The sequence below is a fragment of the Neophocaena asiaeorientalis genome, unplaced genomic scaffold, assembly GCF_003031525.2.
Source record: "Neophocaena asiaeorientalis asiaeorientalis breed wild unplaced genomic scaffold, Neophocaena_asiaeorientalis_V1.1 scaffold912, whole genome shotgun sequence".
Taxonomy (NCBI): domain Eukaryota; kingdom Metazoa; phylum Chordata; class Mammalia; order Artiodactyla; family Phocoenidae; genus Neophocaena; species Neophocaena asiaeorientalis.
In genome coordinates, this window is record NW_020175052.1 from 35,148 (window position 1) to 57,879 (window position 22,732).

The window sequence follows — 22,732 nt, forward strand, 5'->3', positions numbered from 1 at the left end:
CATGGATGGACGCAGAGAATATTATATTCAGTGAAGTAAGCCAAAGACAAATATCATATGATATTCCTTATATGTTGAATCTAAAAAAGAAAAATGATACAAATGAACTTACTTACAAAAAGATTCATAGACTCAGAAAACAAATTTATGGTTACCAAAGGGGAAAGGTGGGGGGGGAGGGATAAATTAGGAGTTTGGGATTAACATATACACACTACTATACATAAAATTGATAATTAACAAGGATCTACTGTATAGCACAGGGAACTCTACTCAATACTCTGTAATAACCTATATGGGAAAAGAATCTGAAGAAGAATAGACATATGTATAACTATATCAGTTTTCTGTATACCTGAAACTAACACAATGTTGTAAATCAACTATATTCTAATATAAAATAAAAATTAAAGAAGCAGCTGTGGTATATATATATGCATAGGACTACTACTCAGCCACAGAAAAGAACACAATTCTGCCATGTGCAGCAACGTGGATGGACTCGGAGGGCACTATGCTAAGTGAAGAAGCGAGACAGAGAGAGATCAATACTGCATGACATCGCTTATATGTGGTTCTAAAAAAACAAACTAGCGAATATAGCATAAAAGAAGCAAACTCACACATATAAAGAACTAACCAGTGGCTACCAGTGGGAGAGGTGCAATATAGGAGTGGGGGAGTGGGAGGTACAAAGTACTGGCTGTAAGACAGGATCAAGAATGTATTGTACAACATAGAGAATATAGCCAATATTCTGTAGTATCTGTAAGTAGAAAGTGATCTTTAAAATTGCATAATGTTTAAAAATTTTAAAATATAAAAATACATAAACACCCCCTCAAAAAAAACCCAAATCCTGAGATTAGAATCCTGTGGTTCCAAATCCTGAGATTCTAAATCTCAACAAGCTTTTTGTGAAGCATGATAAACTGATTCTGAATTGTATGTGGAAAAGCAAAAAGTCAAGAATAACCACAATATTCCAAAAGAACACAGTCAAGTAAATATGATCAAAATACCACGTTTAACATATGACATGGGCACCAAAAAACAAGCAGGTCTATAGAACAGAAGATATCAGAAAAACTCATGCATAAAATGAAACGTGATATGATACAGGTGGCACGACATATGGGGAAAAATTGATTATTCAATAAAATACGCTGAGACAACCGATTATCCACATGTGAAAAAAACGGAACCGAATCTTTTCCTCACATCATACATAAGTCAATTCCAGGTGGAATAAGAACTTGGAACTATAGAAGAAAATAAATATATCTTCATGGCCTTCAAGTAGAAGGGAAATCTTAAATAAGACCAAAAAACCCCACAACCATGATGGAAAAGATACATTTACTGAACTAAAAATAAAAACTTCTGTTCACTAAAATACACCATAAAGAGAGTTAAAAAAATGCAAGGCACCAACTGCAAACAGGTATCTGCACACAATTAAAACAATCAATAAAAACATATTATAAACTTCCATAAACCAAAAAAAGATGAAAAACAATCCAATGAAAAAATGGGGAAAAGACACTGTTGAGTTAAAAAAAAAAAATACAAGAAATATACACAATATGTTAAATCAAAGTTCAAGCAGAATTAAATACACCATTTAAATATGTATTTATCATAAAATTATTCATAAAACAAAGGAACTAACACAAAATTCAGAACAGTGGTTATCTTAAGAGGGAGGATGAAATCAGGGAAAAATACAGGGGTCTTCAATGATAACAGCAATGTGCTATTTCTTCAGCTGACTGATCAGCAGGTGCACTGCTGATCATTAATACTCTTTCCACCTTCAGTGCATGTTATGATGTTTTTGTGTATGAAGCTTCATTTTAAAAGCTGACAGACCTTTTGTACAGGAAGCTAAAAGCAGTTTCTAAGGCTTTGCTCCTTTTAAAGCAGAGCTTCTCTCTCAAAAATCATTAATTAGTGAAATAGATAGAAGCAGAGTTGCTCTGGGGAAGTGTGGGAGAATGAGATGGGCCCAAACCTCCTACCTCCTCCTCCCCACTCCAACACACACATACAGAACCTGCACTCCCCTTCAGAGGAACATACAGGTTGTGGGGGGGGGAGTCTGTATCAAAATCTCTTCCAATCTTGAAATTCTTCGATATTATGTGCTAAACCATAATGCCCATGAAGCCTTCGCTTGATTTCACTTGTAACTACTTCTTAAAAGGTCAGATAGCACAGGAGCATTTGAAACATCTACATGCACATTCCTTAACTTCTAATCAAATTGTAACCACGTCAAATTTTAATTGCTTCAGTGTGTTACTGTATGAAACACGGTCTTTTCCTAAATATCAGCTTGATTACACTAGCCTGGGCATTTTTAGTTATTATGTCGACATAGCTGTCACTCTAATACACTCATTTGTCTTATTTAACTGGCACATTTCTCAGGGTTATCAAATTGGCAATTTAAGACACGCTTAAATTTGTGAGCTCCAAGGATCTTAGGCTTCCTGAATGAAAAACATTGTGCTCAGTTTTAATTAGTCTGAAAAAAAACTCAAGAAAACATTCCTAGAGTCCTTAATAGGTTTGTTTCTAAGAACCACACTTTCTCTACGAATTGTGAAATTTTTTGTTCTAGTTGTGTGAAAAATGCCATTGGTAGTTTGATAGGGAATGCACTGAATCTGTAGATTGCTTTGGGTAGTATAGTCATTTTCACAATGTTGATTCTTCCAATCCAAGAACATGGTATATCTCTCCATCTGTTTGTATCATCCTTAATTTCTTTCATCAGTGTCTTACAGTTTTCTATAAGACCTTTCTATACAGGTCTTTTGTCTTCTTAGGTAGGTTTATTCCTAGGTATTTTATTCTTTTTGTTCCAATGGTAAATGGGAGGATGCTCAACATCACTAACCATTAGAGAAATGCAAATCAAAACTACAATGAGGTATCACCTCACACCAGTCAGAATAGTCATCATCAAAAAATCTACAAACAGTAAATGCTGGAGAGGGTGTGGAGAAAAGGGAACCCTCTTGCACTGCTGGTGGGAATGTAAATTGATACAGCCACTATGGAGAACAGTATGGAGGTTCCTTAAAAAAACTAAAAATGGAACTACCATACGACCCAGCAATGCCACTACTGGGCATATACCCTTAGAAAACCATAATTCAAAAAGAGTCATGTACCACAATGTTCATTGGAGCTCTATTTACAATATCCAGGACATGGAAGCAACCTAAGTGTCCATTGACAGATGAATGGATAAAGAAGATGTGGCACATATATACAATGGAATATTACTCAGCCATAAAAAGAAATGAAATTATTTGTAGTGAGGTGGATGGACCTAGAGTCTGTCATACAGAGTGAAGTAAGTCAGAAACAGAAAAACAAATACCATGTGCTAACACATATATATGGAATCTAAAAAAAAAAAAGGTTCTGAAGGACCTAGCAGGACAGGAATAAAGATGCAGATGTAGAGAATGGACTTGAGGACACGGGGAGGGGGAAGGGTAAGCTGAGATGAAGTGAGACAGTGGCATGGACATATATACACTACCAAATGTAAAACAGATAGCTAGTGGGAAGCAGCCAGATAGCACAGGGAGATCAGCTCGGTGCTTTGTGACCACCTAGAGGGGTGGGATAGGGAGGGAGGGAGGGAGACACAAGAGGGAGGAGATATGGGGATATATGTATATGTATAGCTGATTCACTTTATTATAAAGCAGAAACTAACACACCATTGTAAAGCAATTATACCCCAATAAAAATGTTAGAAAAAAAAGAACCACACTTTCTGTTAATCAGTTAATTTGGAAAGACTAAAAATAAGCCTTTAAAAATAATTTTTTTAAAAATTTAATCAGAAACAAAATAAACAGTAAAGGGACATTCTCACAAATGAGTGTCTGGCACATAGAGATTCCAATGCACTCATCAGATGAACAAACCAGAAAAGGAACTTAAGTAAAAATGTGAAATTAATTCACCAGCTAAGTTTCTATTTTTGGTTTTACCACTGCCTATTTTGTCAAATAACCTCAGACAATGTAACACTTGAGATTAGCTAGGTTCACACCTCAAAGTTACAACAGAATTTTTTTCAAAGCTACAAACTTACTAAAAAAAATTGCCTTAAACTCTTTGTTCCAAGGCCTACAGCCCTGATCCCAGGCAAACAAAAAAAGGACTAGGACATATTTTTCACTAAGACTGGAAAAAACTCAAAGGACATAACCAAAAATGAGTCTAAAATATTCTTTTCACTTATAAAGAACAATATAAGTATTACAAAACAGCTGCTTGTTATGGCAGATTTGAAAAACTTATTTCTAATTTCAAACACTTCTACTGGCTAATTGCCTACATTTTTAAGAAAAAAACTGACATTTTGAATAAAACTTAAAAAGCAAACCTATTATCATGATTTTCATTTGAATCAAATAAGAAACTGGTTAAAATCTAGTTTCTAGAAAAGAGTACAAGAGCTTAGATATACAGTCACATCCTTTGGTTGCAAAATACTTAAAATAGAAACCCGTTTTCCTCATCTGAAAAATTAATTCATAGCTGTTTTGCTGTATAACATTCTGTTATTTTTGAAGTATCAACTTTTTTTTTTTTTGCGGTACTCAGGCCTCTCACTGTTGTGGCCTCTCCCGTTGCAGACCACAGGCTCCGGATGCGCAGGCTCAGCGGCCATGGCTCACGGGCCCAGCTGCTCCGTGGCATGTGGGATCCTCCCAGACCGGGGCACGAACCCATGTCCGCTGCATTGGCAGGCGGACTCTCAACCACTGCGCCACCAGGGAGGCCCAGTATCGACTTTTTATCCCTTAATTTTGAATGGATATTCCTGTGAATGGCCCTAAATCTAGGTAACCTGATACCTGTTAAAAGACCTACCTATGCACCTGGCGGGTAAAAGCCGCTGATCTTTAAGCCAAACGATATAAGCAGAAAAAAAGAAGAAAGTAAAAACACAATCTCCATAAAGGGAAAAGGATATTATCCTTTCATTCTATATAATTATAAAGTTTTTGAGGATTACATACACCATCTACCACTTCTATGAAGATTCTCCAACAATAATTTAGGTTATTCTTCCCCCCAATCAATGTTTTATGTGTCTGTTTAAAGCAGCATCTTAACCAGGTACACACGTATTCAATGCCTATATTCTACCCCATTACTTTATACTTACTTGCAGCCTGACAATGAAACCGAAATCCTCGTGGAATTTCACCTGTAATACAAAATATTTTATTGAGAGAAGCAGAAATCTGGAAGCTCTCCGGTTGTGCTACAGTAATATTCCACAGGATAACCAAATCATAACATAGGTACTTGTTACTGCTATGTGAAATTACAGAAGATTAAACCCTCCTAGGGGACTTTTTTCCTAACCAAAGCTATTATGACTATCAAAGAATCTTGGTATATTGTCTAAGCTACTTTAAAAAGCAGGTTATTCCTCACAGAGAAAGAAATACTAGGTAAAGAAAATTTGTGCTAAAGGAATCTTAGCCAGGGGTCCACGAAGAGGCCACAGGGATTCATGAGGCCCTTGATATAGCAAGGTATTTACGTATTTCTTGGAGGAAAAAAGTCTCCAAATTCTATTTTTTAATGTCTTACACCCGTACAGAAAAAAGTAGTTTTTTGATGTGTCCTAAGCAGCAACTCTCCTAAGTGTTAAGTAGGAAAATTTTTCTTGTTATCTCAAAACAAGGAAAAGTACTGGACTGTCCTAATGAATTTTAAAGCAATTGATAAAACTGAAGATGAAATTCTTCTTTTCCCAACCTCTTCTCCTTTACTCTTCCCCCTACACATTCCACCCACTTACCTTTAAAGGTATAGTACTCCCTTAACTACTCTTTACCAACTTGGGAACTGAATCAATTCCTATGTCTTCATTACTAATTGCTTTTGATGGGGTGGAGTAGGAGGAAGAAAAAATAGTGAGAATACCCGAGAGCCTGTTAAATACTACGCTATTTCCATACCTTCTCATGTCTTCCTTAGAACAGGCCTCCAATAGGCATTATCCCCAATTTATAGAGCTAATAGGTTCAGAAAGGATAAGTACTTTGCTCAAGGTTATAAAGCAATAGCAAGTTAAAAACTAGTGACTGTGGAGGTGAAGGATGGGGTAAAGAAAAGAGCAAAGGTATAAGAAGCTTTCAGGAAATTCTAAGATGTAAGACTGCAAATAAGCAAATAGCAGTTTACACATTTTTCAAGCATTCTATCCACCCAACTCTAATGCTTACTTGAGGTTAAAAGACTAAACCAAAAACTCTGTGTCAACACTTAGTTCTAAAGTTTTTCATCCAATTATTATGAAGTCCTGTGTTACACTTTAAGAACTTACCTACACAACTGCTTTTAATAAAACTATTATCAAATAAGGTCAATATAAAAAACAACTTTTAAAGATCTAGCATCTACTCTAACTGGCCACTTACCAGGATTTATAAAGCTGTGGAAATCTGCCATAATACCTTCTTGGAGAGAATATTTAACACAGCCTATTTCACAAGGGAGGAAGCGCTGTTCACAGTGAGGAGGTAGCTCGCCATGGCTAAAAATGTTCAAAAAATAAAAAATGCCTCCAAGGACAGCTTAAAAAAAATAAAAAAGAAAACACGAAAAGATGAGCATTTCGCATTTACCCCTTTGACAAAACCAAAAGTTTTAGAACCTTTCTCCTTGTGTTCCTATATCCCTAAATGAGCTGGAAAAGAGAAAATAAATCAGCTATACCAGGTAAATTAATCAATTTTTATAATTACACTTATCAAGGATTAAAGTAGTAACCACTCTTTGCATGAAGTAACAAAATTATTCAAACTTGCAGCCAGCTCTACGTAATTTAGCTGTACATAAGCCCTGAATCTCAGGAATGACTTAAGAAAAGCTGTGACCCATACTCAAGAAATATAAGGGCTAGGGAAATAAAACCAAGTACAATCAGTGTAGAAAAACTGATATAAACTATGGACAATTTAGTTCACTCTTTACTTTTTACCAATATACACAAGACCACTTAGATTCTCTAAAGAAAGAAAGAAATGTGAGAATGTAAGGAGGTCTTATTTACCAGGATTGGCCACACTTAAGATGCTGAAGATTAAATTTTTAACAAAGAACATATTTAATAAAAAACAGCCAGAAGGAATAGGAAGGACTCTGATTAGCTATGTTTTTATCTAGGCTAGCTCAATTTATCTTTACTTTTATAACAAGTGTATGTAAGTGTCTAGCTATAAACACTTAAATCCAAAAAGTATGTTTAATAACATATGAAGTGGTAGAAAACAAGAGACCAGATTTTTGCAAAAAAAAAAAAAATCTCCCGTGTTACTTCAACGAAAGCACATTACCCGATCTTTTACAACTTTAGTGCCATCGTGTTCAAACACCTGTAGTCAATTACTTTGAAAGGCAGAATCAAAATGAACAGAACACACGTTTACTGATCAATATATCATAGTATTTTAAGCACCCAAATTTATCTAAGCAAACATTTTAGGATTACTCTACCTTGATCACTTTTTAGAGACAAGCCTGACATATCCAGGGGTGAAACATTCTGCTTTGGTACAAGCATGCCCGGACTCCTCAGTGGGGTGGAAACAGGTTTCTAAAGAAAAAGGTAATCATTGGCCACATACTTAAACTCTTGCTGGGTACTTTATACCATACATTTAAATTTAGTAAAATAACTGCAAAACAACCCACAGATTACTTTGGTAACCTCTCCAGGCCAATAAACCCAATGAGTATATAAATAAATAATCGTCAACAAAACCAACACCCAAAGGCAGACAATGGCAAAAATCTATAAATATTTTGTATCAAAAGGCTGAGTGGTAAATAACCACTCCAATTACTGCTGAAAGCCATTTGCCCACTACTGATAATCTAAACTAATCCAACTGGGTCACACAATACATGCCTGTCCAGTGGCCAAAAAAATATTTCCCAGGACTTCCCTGGTGGCGCAGTGGTTAAGAATCCACCTGCCAATGCAGGGGGACACGGGTTCGAGCCCTAGTCTGGGAAGACCCCACATGCTGCGGAGCAACTGAGCCTGTGCGCCACAACTAGAGCCCACGAGCCACGACTACTGCCGCCCGCGTGCCTAGAGCCCGTGCTCCGAAACAAGAGAAGCCACCGCAATGGGAAGCCTGCGCACCACAACGAAGAGTAGGCCCCACTCACTGCAACTAGAGAAAGCCCGCGCACAGCAACGAAGACCCAATGCAGCCAAAAAATAAATTTATTAAAAAAAAAACATTTCCCAAAGTACTCTAATATTATTTGTTCTTCACTCAAAGTAAAAACCAGATTGTGCTGACTCCAAGTCTCAATGACGTATACATACAACGTGGCTTTCATTTTGAGGGGAGATGTCTTAAGACACTGTAGTGAGAAGTAAAAAAAAAAAATTATGGTTCGCAAGTACATATTCAACTTATTAGAGCGTCTACTCAAACATAAAGCCATAAAATAAAAATCTCTCAAACCTAAAACAAGCAAAACTCTCTCGAATTTCAATCCAATATTAACAGTTTATAATAAGAATAGAATTTTTGCTATGTAAGAATGGGAAGAACACAGAGGGAGGAGGGAAATTCCACAATTACCTTGCCTTTTCTTGATATGAATCAGCAACTAATTTTATTTAGTGCTTTAACATCCTGCTACACACAAATTAACCCAAATAAACTTTATACAACTCTCACCTGTAAGACACAAACATTCACAAACATCCATAAATCTTGTTATTTCCATACTTTAAACACAGAAACTGGCCTTGTTGCAGGTGTCATTCAAAAAAAGAGAGGGGGTCTTCCCTGGTGGCGCAGTGGTTGAGAGTCCACCTGCCGATGCAGGGGACACGGGTTCGTGCCCCGGTCCGGGAAGATTCCCACACGCCGCGGAGCGGCTGGGCCCGTGAGCCATGGCCGCTGAGCCTGCGCGTCTGGAGCCTGTGCTCCGCAGCAGGAGAGGCCACAGCAGTGAGAGGCCCGCATACCGCAAAGAAAGAAAAAAAAGAGATAGAGAGGGGAGCACACTACTTTCAAACATTTGAAAAAGGGTTCTTAAATCATAAAGGAGTTGAAAGAGACCCTTAGAGGTCATCTAGTACAAACCCTAAATATCAACGCTCCCTTTGCTAATCACGGTCAACTGGGTGCAGGTTTTCTAAGGGGATTTTCCCTGGCCTTCACCATCAAATGATACCCAGGTGTGCCCTAGTACCGGAGCCTGCTATTTTTTTTTACCAGGCATTCTCTTACGTGAGGAAAAAAATGAAAAACTCTTCTTTGCATTCACCCAAATCACCCAGTCATCTACCATTGCCATTCACTCATCCAACATTTACTGAGCATGCCTACGTGCAAGGCAGGTGACTGCTCTTCTCTGGCTAACTTTACCTGCTTCTCCGAAGGCCCAGAGTTTTTTCCCTGGGCAGCCCTCCACTCTCGAGCCATTTCTGCATATTTCTTCTTTTCCTCCTCCCTCAGGAGCTTGAGGAGATAGAAGGGGGAGACAAGCAGCAGCAGTGAGGGCCTACTGCCCAGGGCCCAGCCTGTAGACGCCTGCACATTACAGGGAGGCGGAAGCGGCGTCGGTTGCCCTGAGCCGCGGAAGGGTGGGGGTGGGAGTGTCCCTCCTCCTCCAGGAGGGGCCCAGGGGTCACTGGCCTCCTCGAGTCTTGTTTCCCTCCCATTTGCTCAACCGCCCGACCCTGGGCTCACTGGCCTCCAGCCTTACCGCCCAGTCAGCGGAACAGTAGGGGATGGCATCAGCGACGTGAGCCACGGGCAGGCCTCTCCGCCGTAGTTCGGGGATCTTCTCCTGCACGAAGAAATAGTAGGAATTGCGACTGGCCCTGCGGTTAGGCATGGTGGGCGTGGTACAGGCCTCAAAGGGGGCCAGAGACAGTACCACCCCCACCCGCCCTCGTTCGGCTCACGCTCTTAGTAACCGAGGTGGAGGCCTGCGCGCGCAGGTCCGCAGCTCTCAGCCAATCAGGGCACGATGCGCAGGCGCATTGGCCTCGCCAGGAGAAAAACAGCCCGAGACTGTAAGATTCCCCCTCTTGCGGCCTTGGGGGAGGGTGGGGGCGGGGAGAGGTCACAGGTGAGGAGTATTCTGATTGTCTGGGATGAGTCGTTGGCGGAGGTCTTATCACGTGGAAGGCTTGGAGCAATTTTGGTATATTATTGCGTAACATCCATCAAAATAGGTAGAGAGAAAGAGGACCAGCAAGTGCTTCAGGTTCTTCGATGTTTTACAGCTGTAAGGGGCCAAATCTGTGCTGAGAATTGTGAAAGGTATTGGGTGGGGGGACAGAGTGAGGAACACGACTAACGATCTTTTCCCTCAATAAGTTTACAATCTAAGGATGAGGGAGGCGGGTAAGATGATGAAAACCACCAGTATGATTTGATTTGGGTTTTCCCCATTCTTAAATGACATTATTGTTTCAAAGAACATGGTTCTTAAAAACGCAGTTTTTCTTAAGTGTTTGGAAGGAAACATACAGTATGAGGCTGAGATTTTAAATAATGTCTTTGAATAAAGTTTTATAGATTTCCTCATAAAGGTCTGGTTTCTTTATTTTTTGGTTGTTTTATTCCTAGAATATATTTGGAACTATTACATGTATTTCTTTTTTCCATTATATTTTCTAATTAGTTAACGCTGGTGTGTAGAGAAGGTATTGATCTTAGTGTTAATCTTGTGTATTTAGTCACCCTGCTGAACTCTCAAATTGGTTCAAATAGTGCCAATCGATTTTCTTGGATTTTCTAGTAATATGTGCTTCCCGCAGAAATTCCTGTGTTCAGTTTATTGAGTATGTGTATACGTGTTGTATGTATATGTTTTAAAATCAAGAACAGGAGTTGAAATTTTATTAAATGCTTTTTGTGCATCTTTTCAGATGACCATATGGTTTTATCCTTTAATTGGTTAGCTCAATAAATGATATTGCTAGATTTTTCTAACGTTAAAGCATCCTACCATTCCTACTACTATAACCTCTTATTGATCATGCTTGGCATTGCTTATTTTTTAAAGCATACTTAATGTGGGACTTTTGCTTCCTTGATTGAAGTGATATTAATTTACAGATGTTTTTTCATGATATCCTTACAAAATGTTGGTATCAGCGTTGTAATAGCCTCATAAAATGAACTGCTATCTTTTTCTCTGTTCACTTTGAACAACAGATGGAATTATCTATTCCTGGACACTTTGGTAGAACTTCACTAGTAAAACTCTTTGATCATAGTATATCTTTGGAGGGTGGGGTTGACCTTTGATTACCATTTCAATACTTTGCATGGTTATTAGTCTTTTCAGGTTTCCTACTTTTCCTTCAACCAATTTTGGTAATTCATTACTTTTTATAAAATTGTCTATTTCATTTAGGTTTTCATTTATATTGCTGTAAAATGTTGGCAAGAATATGACACAACTAGAATTTTCATACAGTGGTAGTTTCTTACAAAGTTACACATACATTTATCATAGGACCAAGAACTTCCACTCATTTAGGAGAAATGAAAAAATATATCCCCTTGGAAATGAATTTCATAGCAGCTCTATTTATAAGAGCCCCAAACTGGACAACCCAAGTGTTCACCAAGAGATGAACTGATTTAAAAATTGTGGTATATCCATAGTAAACTGCTATTCAGGAATGAAATGCAATGAACTATTGATATTCAACATGGATGAATTTCAAGATAATTTTGCTGAATGAAAAAAGGCATACATAAAAGGATAGATACTGTATGATTCCACTTATACAAAACTCAAGAAAAGGCAAAACTATCATTTAGAAATCAGATCAGCAGTTACCTAGGGCCAAGAGGTAGACAAAGGGGATTGACTGAGAACTGACAAGAGAACTCCTGGGTTGTCAGAAATACCTTGATTGTGGTGGTAGTCATTACAGGTGGCATATAGTTGTCAAAACTCCTCAAATAATACATTTAAAAGGTGTGCATTTTATTGTGTGTAAATTATACTTCAATAAAGTTGATTTAAAAAACAAAATTTATTGGCATAAACTATTTGCTTGTAATTTAAAATAAATATAATTCCTAATGTTATTTATACCTTGTCTTTTTTCCTCTTAATACTTGCCAAAGTTTATTTTATTGATCTTAAAAATAAACAACTTTGGGGTTTCCCTGGTGGCGCAGTGGTTGGGAGTCCGCCTGCCAATGCAGGGGACACGGGTTCGTGCCCCAGTCTGGGAAGATCCCACATGCCGCGGAGCGGCTGGGCCCGTGAGCCATGGCCGCTGAGCCTGCACGTCCAGAGCCTGTGCTCCACAACGGGAGAGGCCACAACAGTGAGAGGCCCGCATACCGCAAAAAAAAAAAAAATAAATAAAAAATAAAAATAAACAACTTTGGGTTTTATTGATGAACTTTACAGTTTTCCTATTTCTTTTTATTTCTGCTTTTAAGTTTACAGAGTCCCTCTTTCTATTACTTCAGGCTAGTTTGTGGTTCTTTTTCTAGTTTCTTGAATAAAAAACTTCAAGTATTTTCAATTTCTGTTTACTATCTTTCTAGTTTTCTTATTTTTCCTTTTTCTGCTTTAGTTGAATTGATCAGTTATTTTTTGCTCTACTTTCTCTTACATTGGTTTCAAGTTATGCATTCTATTTTGCTTCATTCAGTAGCTACCCATATTTTTAAGACACTTGTTTTATTTTATTTTTTTAAGATACTTGTTTTAAAACATATTTTTATAACAACTTATACAGTTAATAGGTACCCATTACCTATTAGACAAATAGACCCATTCTTCCCAAATAGACAAGAAGCTTAGAAAGCTATTGCTTCCCCTCACTTAGTATCCCAACCCACTGCTCCATCACCCCATTGCCATCTCCCATGTTATTATCTGGGATTTTAGTTCCAGACTGCTTTTTTATACCAATGTTGAGACATGATGGAAGTACAGTAAGTTAAATACGTATATCTAAAGCATACAACTTGATGAGCTTTAACATATGTGTATGGCTGTGAAACCATCACCACCATCAAGATAATGAACATATCCGCCCCCAAAAGTTTCCTCACTACCCCCCTTGGGCTGCTTAAAGTTGCCCCATAGTTCACTAATATTCTTTTCATTTTTTTCCCTTCAGTCTTTGTTCTTTGCATTTTATTTTGCATTTTCTACTGCTATGTCTTCATGTTTACTAATCTTTTCATCTGTAGTGTCTAATTTGTTACTAATCCCATCTAGTGTATTTTTTGTATCAAATCATTTAGTTTTCATCTTCAGAATTTGATTTAAATCTTTTTTATATCTTCTATATTTCTACTTAACATGGTCTATCTGTCCTCTGCCTTTAACATGGAATGTAGTTATAATAAGGAATATAGTTATAATAAGTACTAAATGTCTTTGCCTACTCATTTCATCATCTGTCATTTCTGGGTCTGTTTCTACTGGTTGATTTTTTTCCTTATTATGGGTTGTATTTTGTCCTGCTTCTCTGTAAGCTTGGCAATGCTTGGTTGGATGACGGTTGTAAATTTTACCCTGTTGAATGCTGCGTATTTTTGTATTCTTATAAATATTCTTGTGCTTTGTGTTATGTTATTTGGAAACAATTTTAGTCTAGTTTTTCCTCCTTTTGAGGTTTGCTTTTATGCTTTGTTATTCGGAATCAGAGCAACCTTTAGGACTAATTTTCTCCTCTGCTGATATAACGCCCTTCTGAGTACTCTTCCTGACAACCCATGAATTTGGAGGTTTTTCCACTTTGGCTAATGGAAACACAGACTATTTCTAGCCCTGTGTGAATTTCAAGGATTGTTCCTTCTAATCCTTTCACGTTGTTCTTTCCCTGGCACTGTATAGTTTCCTCCCACACATGCACTGATCAGTATTCAGCTGGAGCTCCAAGGGAGATCCTCAGCGGATTTCCAGAGCTTTTTCTTCGTGCTACTCTCTCTGTCTGGTACTCTGCCCTGTGAACTCTAGCCACCCTGGCCTACCAGACACCCAACACCATCTCCTTAACCCAGGGAGACCACAGGACTCTGCCTAGGTTACCCCTCTCGATGCTGCATTCTGGATCCTCTCTCTGGGCAACAACCTGGGGCAATCACAGGGCTAACCCTGTTTCTGTTCTTTCAAGGATTACTCATCTCTGCTTCCTGATGTCCAGTATCTGAAAACATTGTTTCATATATTTTAACCAGTTTTTTAGCTGTTTCAGGCTGCTGGATAAATTCATTTCCTGTTACTCCATCTTGGCCAAGATCGCTTTATCTTATTTTAAAAATTCAAAATAACATTTGGATTTAACTGTTAAATGTTTAAATAGGTGATCGGAGGCAAACCTCTCCGAGGAGGTGCCATTTAAAATGAGCAAGGATGCAAAGGTACGGAGCTAGTCATGCAAAGAGCTGAAAGAAGAGCATTCCAGACAGAGGGAACAGCACATGAAAAGGCCTCATGCAATAAAGAATCTGTTGAATCCTCAGAACAGATGGAAGACTGGTTGGTGCTGCTGAAGTGTATCCAGTCGGGTGGAGAGTGGTGCATGCTGAGGATAGAGTGACCAGCAGAGATTTGGGCATGGCCAGTGTCAGGGGTTCAAGTATTACTCTAAGGACGTGGGTGGTCATTTAAGGGATTTTTTTAAAGTGTCATTATATAGTTTACAGTTTAAGAAGGTCACTCTTGATGCTACTCGGAGAACAGGTTCAAATCAGCAAGAAGAGTCACGAGGAGATGAGTTAGGAAGCTTCTTCAGGAGTCCACATGAAATGATGATGACCTAGAACAGAGACATGGAGCAGAAATGGAGAGGTGAGGACGGTTTCTATTGTACTTTGTGGAAAAACAGAACTAGCTGATGGATTGGCTGCAGAAGTAAGAGAAAGGGGGGAATCCTAGGGTTTCGACTCGGGTAACCCAGTGGCAAGTGGTGTCTTTTCGTAAAATAGCGAGGACTGTGCTAGTGCCAAAGAGGGTCCAAAGCTCCTCATAATTCTATTACCTCCTCCTCTCCTTCTTTGATACAATTGATTTTTTTTCCAGTTTTACTTAAGTCCTACGTAAACAGAACAGTTTTTCCCTTTTTCCAACCACATTGATCTTCCTATTCAGAAATTCTAGAGGGGGACAGGTTTTTGCTGGGGCCGGGGGGATCAAGAATCCAGTTATGGACATGTTACTTTTGAAATGCCTATTATATAGTCAAGTGGAGATGTCAAGCAGGCAATCGGCTAAGTCTGGAGTTCTGGGCTAGAGATAGAATTTGGAAGTAAGCCACATAAAGCTGGTACTTAAATTCATGGAAATAGATGCGACTGCTTAGGCTGAGAGTGAAGAGAGAAAAAAACGGATCCAGGATGGAGTCCTGAGGAACACCAGCATTTAGAAGTCAGTTAGAAGAAGAACACCCAGGAAAGGTAAGGAAGAAGGAATGTCTGAGGAAGCAGGGAGAAAACCACGGAAACTAAGAGAAGAGTTGCTGAGAGGAAGTGCTTCATTCATTTAATAAATATTAAGAGTCTGCTGAGTGCTAGGCTCTATTTCAGGCACGATAATAAGTTGAACAGAACAAACCTAATAATGAGGAAGGCAGACAATAAAGAAATAAACAGCTATGTATATAATAAGATGTCTGAACATCTTATTGGACAGTAAGTCCAATGAAGAAAGATAATACAGGGTAAGGGAATAGGAACTGATGGAGGGGACGATTTTAGGGTGGTCAGAAGAGCCTCTATTTGAAGAAATGAAATTTAAGCAAACACTGGAAGTGAGGAAGCAAACCATGAAGATGTCAGGCAAAGAGCGTTCCAGACCAGGGGAGTAGAAAGTGCAAAAACTCCAAGGTGGGCACACGTCAGGGGTGTTTAAGGAATAGCAAAGTAAGTCTGTGGTTGGAGTGAAGTGAGCAAGGGGGAGAGCAGAGAGGATATTGCAGAGGGAGCTTGGGCCAAATCATACAGGGCTTATAAGATCACTGGGAGGATTTTTGATTTCAGTCTACAGGGGTGAGAAGCCATTGGAAATTTGGATGGCTTCTACTTTTTTTTTTTTTAAATATTAAGTATGAGGTGTGATTTTCAGCTGAGCATTATGAAACCACCCCAAAAGAAACAGCATTTTAGGAAAATGTTTTTCCTCATGCTATTTTTGTCCTGATGCTAGTTTAAATTAAGGCCCTGGCAGTACGGTTAACGTGCATCCTCCAACCCGTGCTAATAATAATAGTAATAATAGCTAACATTCACTGAAAGCTACCGTGTCAGACTCCCTGCTAAACACTGCACAGTGTCATCTCGTCTCTCCTCTTCATAACAACCCCATGAAATAGATTCAATGATCATCCCCATTTTGCAGAGTGAGAAATTGAGGCTCAGATTGGTAAAGTGCCTTCCCCAGGCCACACAGCCCATGAGCGGCTCTGACCTCTGTGAGATCCCTGCTTCTTTAACATAAGTATTCCAAGTTGTTCATTATAGGTGCTCAAGGATGTTTATTACACGGTGCTTTGCCAAAGCAAAAAAAGGGAATTTCCAAGTTCCCCATCATCTCTAGATATTGCCTGAATGCACACCACATTCTTGAATAACGCCCCCTGAAGTCTGGTGATTCCTTGGCTTGCTCCGGCTATACACACGCAACCTGTTGTCAGGTCATGTGGATTCTACTTCTTGTGTCTCCCTCTCCCTGTAATGTCTCTCTTACATACTATTTGCTTCTCATTCCTGCCACGCTATAGCTTAGTTCTGGTACTTGTTCCTTCTTGGGCTCTTGTGATGAGCTCTCCCATGGAAGAGCTGCCTGTTGTCTCTCTTTCCACCAATACATCCTACATCCTGTGGCCACAATAACTTGGCTGACATACAGGTCTGATCTTGTTCTTCTGCTTAGATATCCTTATGGGTGGTCCATTGCCTGCAGAGTTCAGTCCAGACCTGATAGCCTGGATCACCTTGGTCCGACCTCAGCCAACTTTTCCAGCCTCATTGCTGACTCATATTCCTGGCAGCTGGCCCCACTCTCATCTCGGCCCATTGCTTATGCATCTGTACTACCTCCTGCTCCATTTCTGCTTTTAGAAATTCTGCCCAGATCATGTTTAAGACTTAGCTCAGAGGTCACCTTTTCATGAAGACATCTCTGACCAGCACTCCAGACGGGTAACTGACCCCTCTCCCTTTGTTCCCAAACCATACCTAGAACATGTCCTAATATGGGCCCTGTCACACTATCACATTTAAAGGCCATGTGTCTGTCTCTCCCCCACCCCAACACACATACACACACACACACACACACACACACACACACACACACACACACACACGGCTACAACTCAACTGTAAGCTCTTTGACAGAAGAGGCTGTGACTCATCCATCTTTGAATTCCTACTCATCTTGAATTTCTAGACAGCATAGTATCTAAAATACAGTAGGTGCTCAGTGAATGTGTATGGAATAAATAAATGAATGAATTCAAGAGAGAAGAGAAGATGAGGAAAAGGGAAGAAGGCCCTGGAACAGGTTGTAATTAATTAGACAGAAATACATATTGATCATCTCTGTGTATAGGGCACCCATTCAGAATCGGGTAGGAGTACGGAATTAACGATTCAAGAGAGAGCCTCACCCCACAACTCCAACACAAAGGTCAAGCCTTCTGTTCTTTAACACTAGCTTTCCAGGGTCCGCAAATGACCCTTCCGTTGCTAGAGCTGCTTCCCTTCGCGCTGTTCAGTGTTCTGACTCTGTTGTTCCAGCTGCCTTACCTGCCTGTTTTCTGGGGGTGAGGTCATTGGATGACATACTTATTCTGGCTCACTTCCCTCTCTTGGGCTCTGTCTTTGACCCGTGCCAGGGGAGAAGGCCTCTAGGAGAACGCTTAGGACTGAGAAGCAATCTTCTGGCTTAATCGCCAAGACCTAGAATCCAAAGCCTGGACAAAATACAGAAAGACAGGCCCCCTTCATCATTCCCCCTTTGGGCTAAAGGATGCTGCTTGATCACTGGAATCTGCTCTGCTGCTAATCTGGGGGGCTGTTGATGCTGTGCTGGTTTCCTAAGGAGGCTAACACTGAAACAAAAACAAAAGCAGAAACTGGAGATAGGGCTCCTAAAAGAGAAGCAGCCTTACTTCATCTTTGGCTCTGTAACTCACAGAGAAATTATAGGATGAACTGTCAGTCACTAAGGGCTCCCAGGGCTTCAACTGCTCATAATTAACTTGATTAACAGCTCATGATTGAGACAGAATGAGTGCAGGTGTACATTTGGGGGCTTTGTATCTGGCGAAAGATACAGGCCTGATAAAACACCCGTCACACCTTCCTGGTGACTCTCTCCTTCCTCCAGGGATGTCCTAGAGACTGAGTAGATTGTAGCACAGCTGTATCTTTTGTCCAAGCAACTCTTTCTTCATTGTAGAACTATTAGAGCGTGTAGAAAATCTAAAGAAGAAAATATAAATGAATGACTATCCTATCTGAGATAACCATTATTACTCTTTTGTTGTTTCCATTATTTCTTTTAAATACATTTTCCATATTTGAGACCATGCCCTAAATGTAGTTCGATGTTCTGCTCTTCTTGTCTGCACATTATCCTTGGATGGACCTCTGTGGGGAAAGCATAGAGAGCTAGCTCAGGTGGGAGGCGCCCACCGTTGGTGGGGTCTGGCCTCAGCACGGGGCAAGCAGACATCATGGAATTCTGCCCCCACTGCACCACCGCAGTTTGACTTGAAGCCTGAGACAGCACGCTCTTGGGTTAAATCTGCTTCCAGTATGTGAAATTTTCAGTACATGCTCCCAATCTTTTACTTATTATATACTTACCACTGTTCTTGGCAGTAGAGCTTTTTAAAATTCTTTGGCATCATGCGCTTTATATTTGCATTTCCTTTCTTTAAAGCATTTTCTTAATGAAACAATTTATCCTGCAATATGAAACGGCTTCCAGATTGAAAATGTTTCCAGTTTCCAGTACAGGGTGCCTAGAGTCTCCAGTATTTGTTTATTTATTTTAGTTTATCACTTTAATTTAGATTTTTTTAAAAAAATTATAATTCATTGCAGGTGGTTTTGAAGATATGGGGGATGGGGAACATTAACAAACTGAAAAGGTAGCACAAGGGAAGGAAAGAGGAAAAAAACTCAGGTAAGAAACATGGTATCTGTTTTAAAGTCACACCTCATAGATTCCTCCTGGAAGAACAGATCAGAGAGAAGTAGAAACGTGATATTATCTGTGTGCTTTAAAAAGATCTACGTTCAGCAGAATTCATGCGCATGCATGCCTATGTGCCTGCAATGAAATCATGTTTTAAAGAGGATTCAGCTGCATTATATTTATAACTATGTGGTTGCTACCAGCTACCAGCCTGTCTCCTTGCGGTGGTTCACTTCTCTTTTCTCCATGTCCTAATTCTGTTCTAAAGGGTGCAACTTTGGCAAAGCCGCCTGTCAGTCCACACCCACTCCCCATCATACACAATTCCAGCTGTGGCTTCCTGGGAATCCTGATCTGGTCCCACACAGGACTATATTCTGACATTTTGTCTCTGGTTGCAGCAGAACGTTTGAAGTGTTGGGGATCCAGACCCTTCCCTTGGCGGTGAAAAATTCATCTCTATGGGGGTCCTGTCCCATTTGGCCAGGATAAACGGACCACTGGAGCTTAACCAGATCTGAATCTGAGGCTCATTTGCAAACATCAACTCAACAGCCTCCCAGAAAAACAAAAAAGTGATTAAGTAATGCTTCTTAAACATTAGCGAGCTTCAGAAGAATGTGAGGAAGGCAGTTAAAATGCAGATTTCCAGGTCCCACCCAGAATTTCTGATCTCATAGTTTTTAGTAGAGACTGGTAATCTGCATTTAAGCAAACACTTTTATGTGATTCTGATGCCGAAGTTCAAACACCACACTTGGAAGAGCACCAGGGTTCTGCTGTCATATCCTGCTACCTCCACCAATACAGCAAAATCATACCATTGTCCCACCCTCCTCCTACCTCCATCCTTTAGGCTGCATGTTTTGGATCATCAGGTGTACCCTTAAAGTTCCTCTTAACCCTCCGTCACCTTGGTAATAACATGCATTAGGGAGGGGTACACACCATGATTTAGTCCAGTTTAGCATCTCCTTAGGGATGGCCCAGGCTCCACCCACTCAGGAAGATGCTGATCAACTGTATCTCTCTAGCTAGAAGATAGACATGCAGGGTGCTACACAGAAAATACATTCCCTGGAGGGTGGACAAGGCCCCTGCCTTCTATGATTCACTCTGGCACAAACTTTTCCCCAAGTGCCCTGACTCCTTGCTGACAAACAAACTCCAAGCACACATTCAAAGCTCACTTCTGTGGGCTCTCACTTTCTACTTTCCATGCACATCCAGGTTCCCTTAGCTCAGTCCATCCCCCATTTCCAATTTCTCAACTCTAATGTCCAAGTTTTGCATAAAATACCATCGTTATGTATGCTTAAATACTAAACACTATTCAAACTCTTATGCTCTGTGTTCATGGGCACATATGCATATACACACACACACACAGTAAATGTGTGTAAATAATCTGTAGATGATACAAATACATCATCATATCAATCCTCTGGTCTAGAGGTCAGTTTTATAGTGCAAAGGGAATATGCTTTGAGCCACAAGATCTCAGTTCAAATCCTACCCTTGCCACCTGCTAGCTACCTGATCTTAAGAAGATAATTAAATTCTCTGGGCCTGAGTTTCCTCATTAGGATTAACCGAGAGAGCTTGTGAAACATCTAGGACTGTGTCTAGAACCTAATAGGAAACCCACAAATGTTAGGTATCTCCTTTATTTCGATTTTCCCCTTCCTTCCTTCCTTCCTTTCTTCCTTCCTCCCTCCCTTCCTTCCTTCCCTCCCTCCTTCCTTCCTTCTTTTGTATATGAAAGAAAATAATCCTCCAAATTTCTCTCACACAGCATATTAGTCAGGGTTCTTAATTGCAAGCTTCAGAAATCATCTCTGGCCAAAATAAGCAAAGAGAGAATTTACAAGAGGATATGGGGTGGCTCACAGAATTGCCAGGAAGTCTGAAGAGCCAGGTGTAGAAAGTGAGCTGGAACTCAGAGAAGCTACACAACCAAGAGCACAGCCAAAAACCACACATCACAGTAGTCTGATGGCCTGACCTCTGCCATGGCTGGCCTGTGAACACTGGACGCCAGCTGCCCACCTCAGCAGCAAAACTGATTCTCCGCTGACTCTGCTTCTTGCCTCATGTGCTCCAGGTTCAAAAAGCTCTGAGTGAGAGGGTCCCCAGTTGGGCAGACTGCTCTAGACTTTTTGGCTTCCATAGTTGGGATTCCTTGAAAATAAGAAGGGAATTGTGATGTCAGGCAGCCATGAAAGACCAGAGTCAATTCTCACCATTTCTGATGTTCACATCTCATCCCCGTCTCACATATACATTCATTCATTCCTAAGCATCTAGAGTCTCTCTCCAGGAACTCTCCTCAAGCCTAGAACCACTCTGTTTTCAGAGGAATTTTCTACCTTTCTGCCTTGTCTCCTTTCTTTCCTCTGCCCAGAATTCCCCCTGCCCTGTCCCCTTTCCACCCCCAATCCCTCAATAGCACAAACCTTGCCCATTCTGCAAATACCAATTGGGAGGTTACCCCTTCTTTACTGTGGTGTTGCCCACTCTCCCCCACTCCCCACTAAACTGCTCCTTCCTTCATGTTCTGAGGGCCCTTTCTCCAGATCTCCATCATAGCATTTGCTCTGTTTTACTACCAGTATGTGTTTTGTGTTCAATGTGCTGATCTACCTCCCTCTCCGGGCCCCAAGATGAGGCCCCTTAATGGCAGGAAGTCTCTCTTCCTCATCTTTGTAGCCTTGGTTCTTAGCACCTAGTAGATGCTTAATATGTTCGTTAACATACACATTTCTGGGTTGTCTCGAAACACATACATTTAGAATCCTTTCCTACACACACAAGATCCTTTTAAGAAACGGAGTAATCCATGATAATGCGCCCTGCAAACTGTAAAGTGTTGTACAAATGCGCCTGATTTTAGCCAAAAGGCCGAGAAGCGATTAAAGGTTGTACAAATGTGAGCCGTATAATTGTTCATTTCATTCTGGTTTTACATATTTTCTGTTAAAGAGCTGCACGCCCTTATCTCATAATGCTTTAACCTCATAATGTTTTAACAGGAGAAAGTTTCGACGAGGGATTCCCGCCTACCTTTTCCAATTCTGCTGAGCCCCTCGGTTCCTTGCACTGTCAAAAAGGGAACCGAACGGAGGGGCAGGACAGGGGGGTCAGCGAAAGCGCACACCCTTGCCAACAAGTTATGCCAAGTCCCCGCAGGTCCCTCTGTCCCAGTTCAGAATGTCCCTGGCCACGTGCGTACCCAGACTCCCCCTCCTCGAGTCCCCAACCCCGCTTCTGGCTCGGGTTCCGAACGCTGGCTTCGCTGGGAGCAGCCGCACTGATCGCTCCCGGCTCCGCGCAGCCCGCCCTGCCGCCTCCCCCGCGCCCCCTCTCCCCCCTGTACTTTGTCACTCAGCGCTGACCTGCGGCCCGCAGGGGCGTGCACGTGACCGAGAAACTTTGGTAGCCCCGGGGCGGCTGGCGGCGGGGCCAGGAGCCGGCGGCTGAGCTCCCCCGCGCGGCGCGCGCT

At 40.6% G+C, this 22,732-nt stretch overlaps 1 protein-coding gene across 5 annotated transcripts in view; it reads right to left on the reverse strand.

The window, feature by feature from the left end:
* Nucleotides 1-22,732, reverse strand: part of MAEL (maelstrom spermatogenic transposon silencer) — a 109,680-nt gene that overhangs the window by 34,085 nt on the left and 52,863 nt on the right. For 3 of the 5 annotated variants that reach the window (XM_024763650.1, XM_024763653.1, XM_024763651.1), the window contains 5 exons: nucleotides 9,793-9,876; nucleotides 9,453-9,545; nucleotides 7,552-7,651; nucleotides 6,474-6,629; nucleotides 5,207-5,248 (listed from right to left, as the gene is read on the reverse strand). In XM_024763650.1, the coding sequence (XP_024619418.1) occupies nucleotides 5,207-5,248; nucleotides 6,474-6,629; nucleotides 7,552-7,651; nucleotides 9,453-9,545; nucleotides 9,793-9,876 (475 nt within the window). Of the gene's footprint in view, nucleotides 1-5,206; nucleotides 5,249-6,473; nucleotides 6,630-7,551; nucleotides 7,652-8,395; nucleotides 8,435-9,452; nucleotides 9,546-9,792; nucleotides 9,877-21,235; nucleotides 21,315-22,732 lie in introns of those variants that run through there. The other 2 variants (XM_024763652.1, XM_024763654.1) reach the window with 2 other exon arrangements.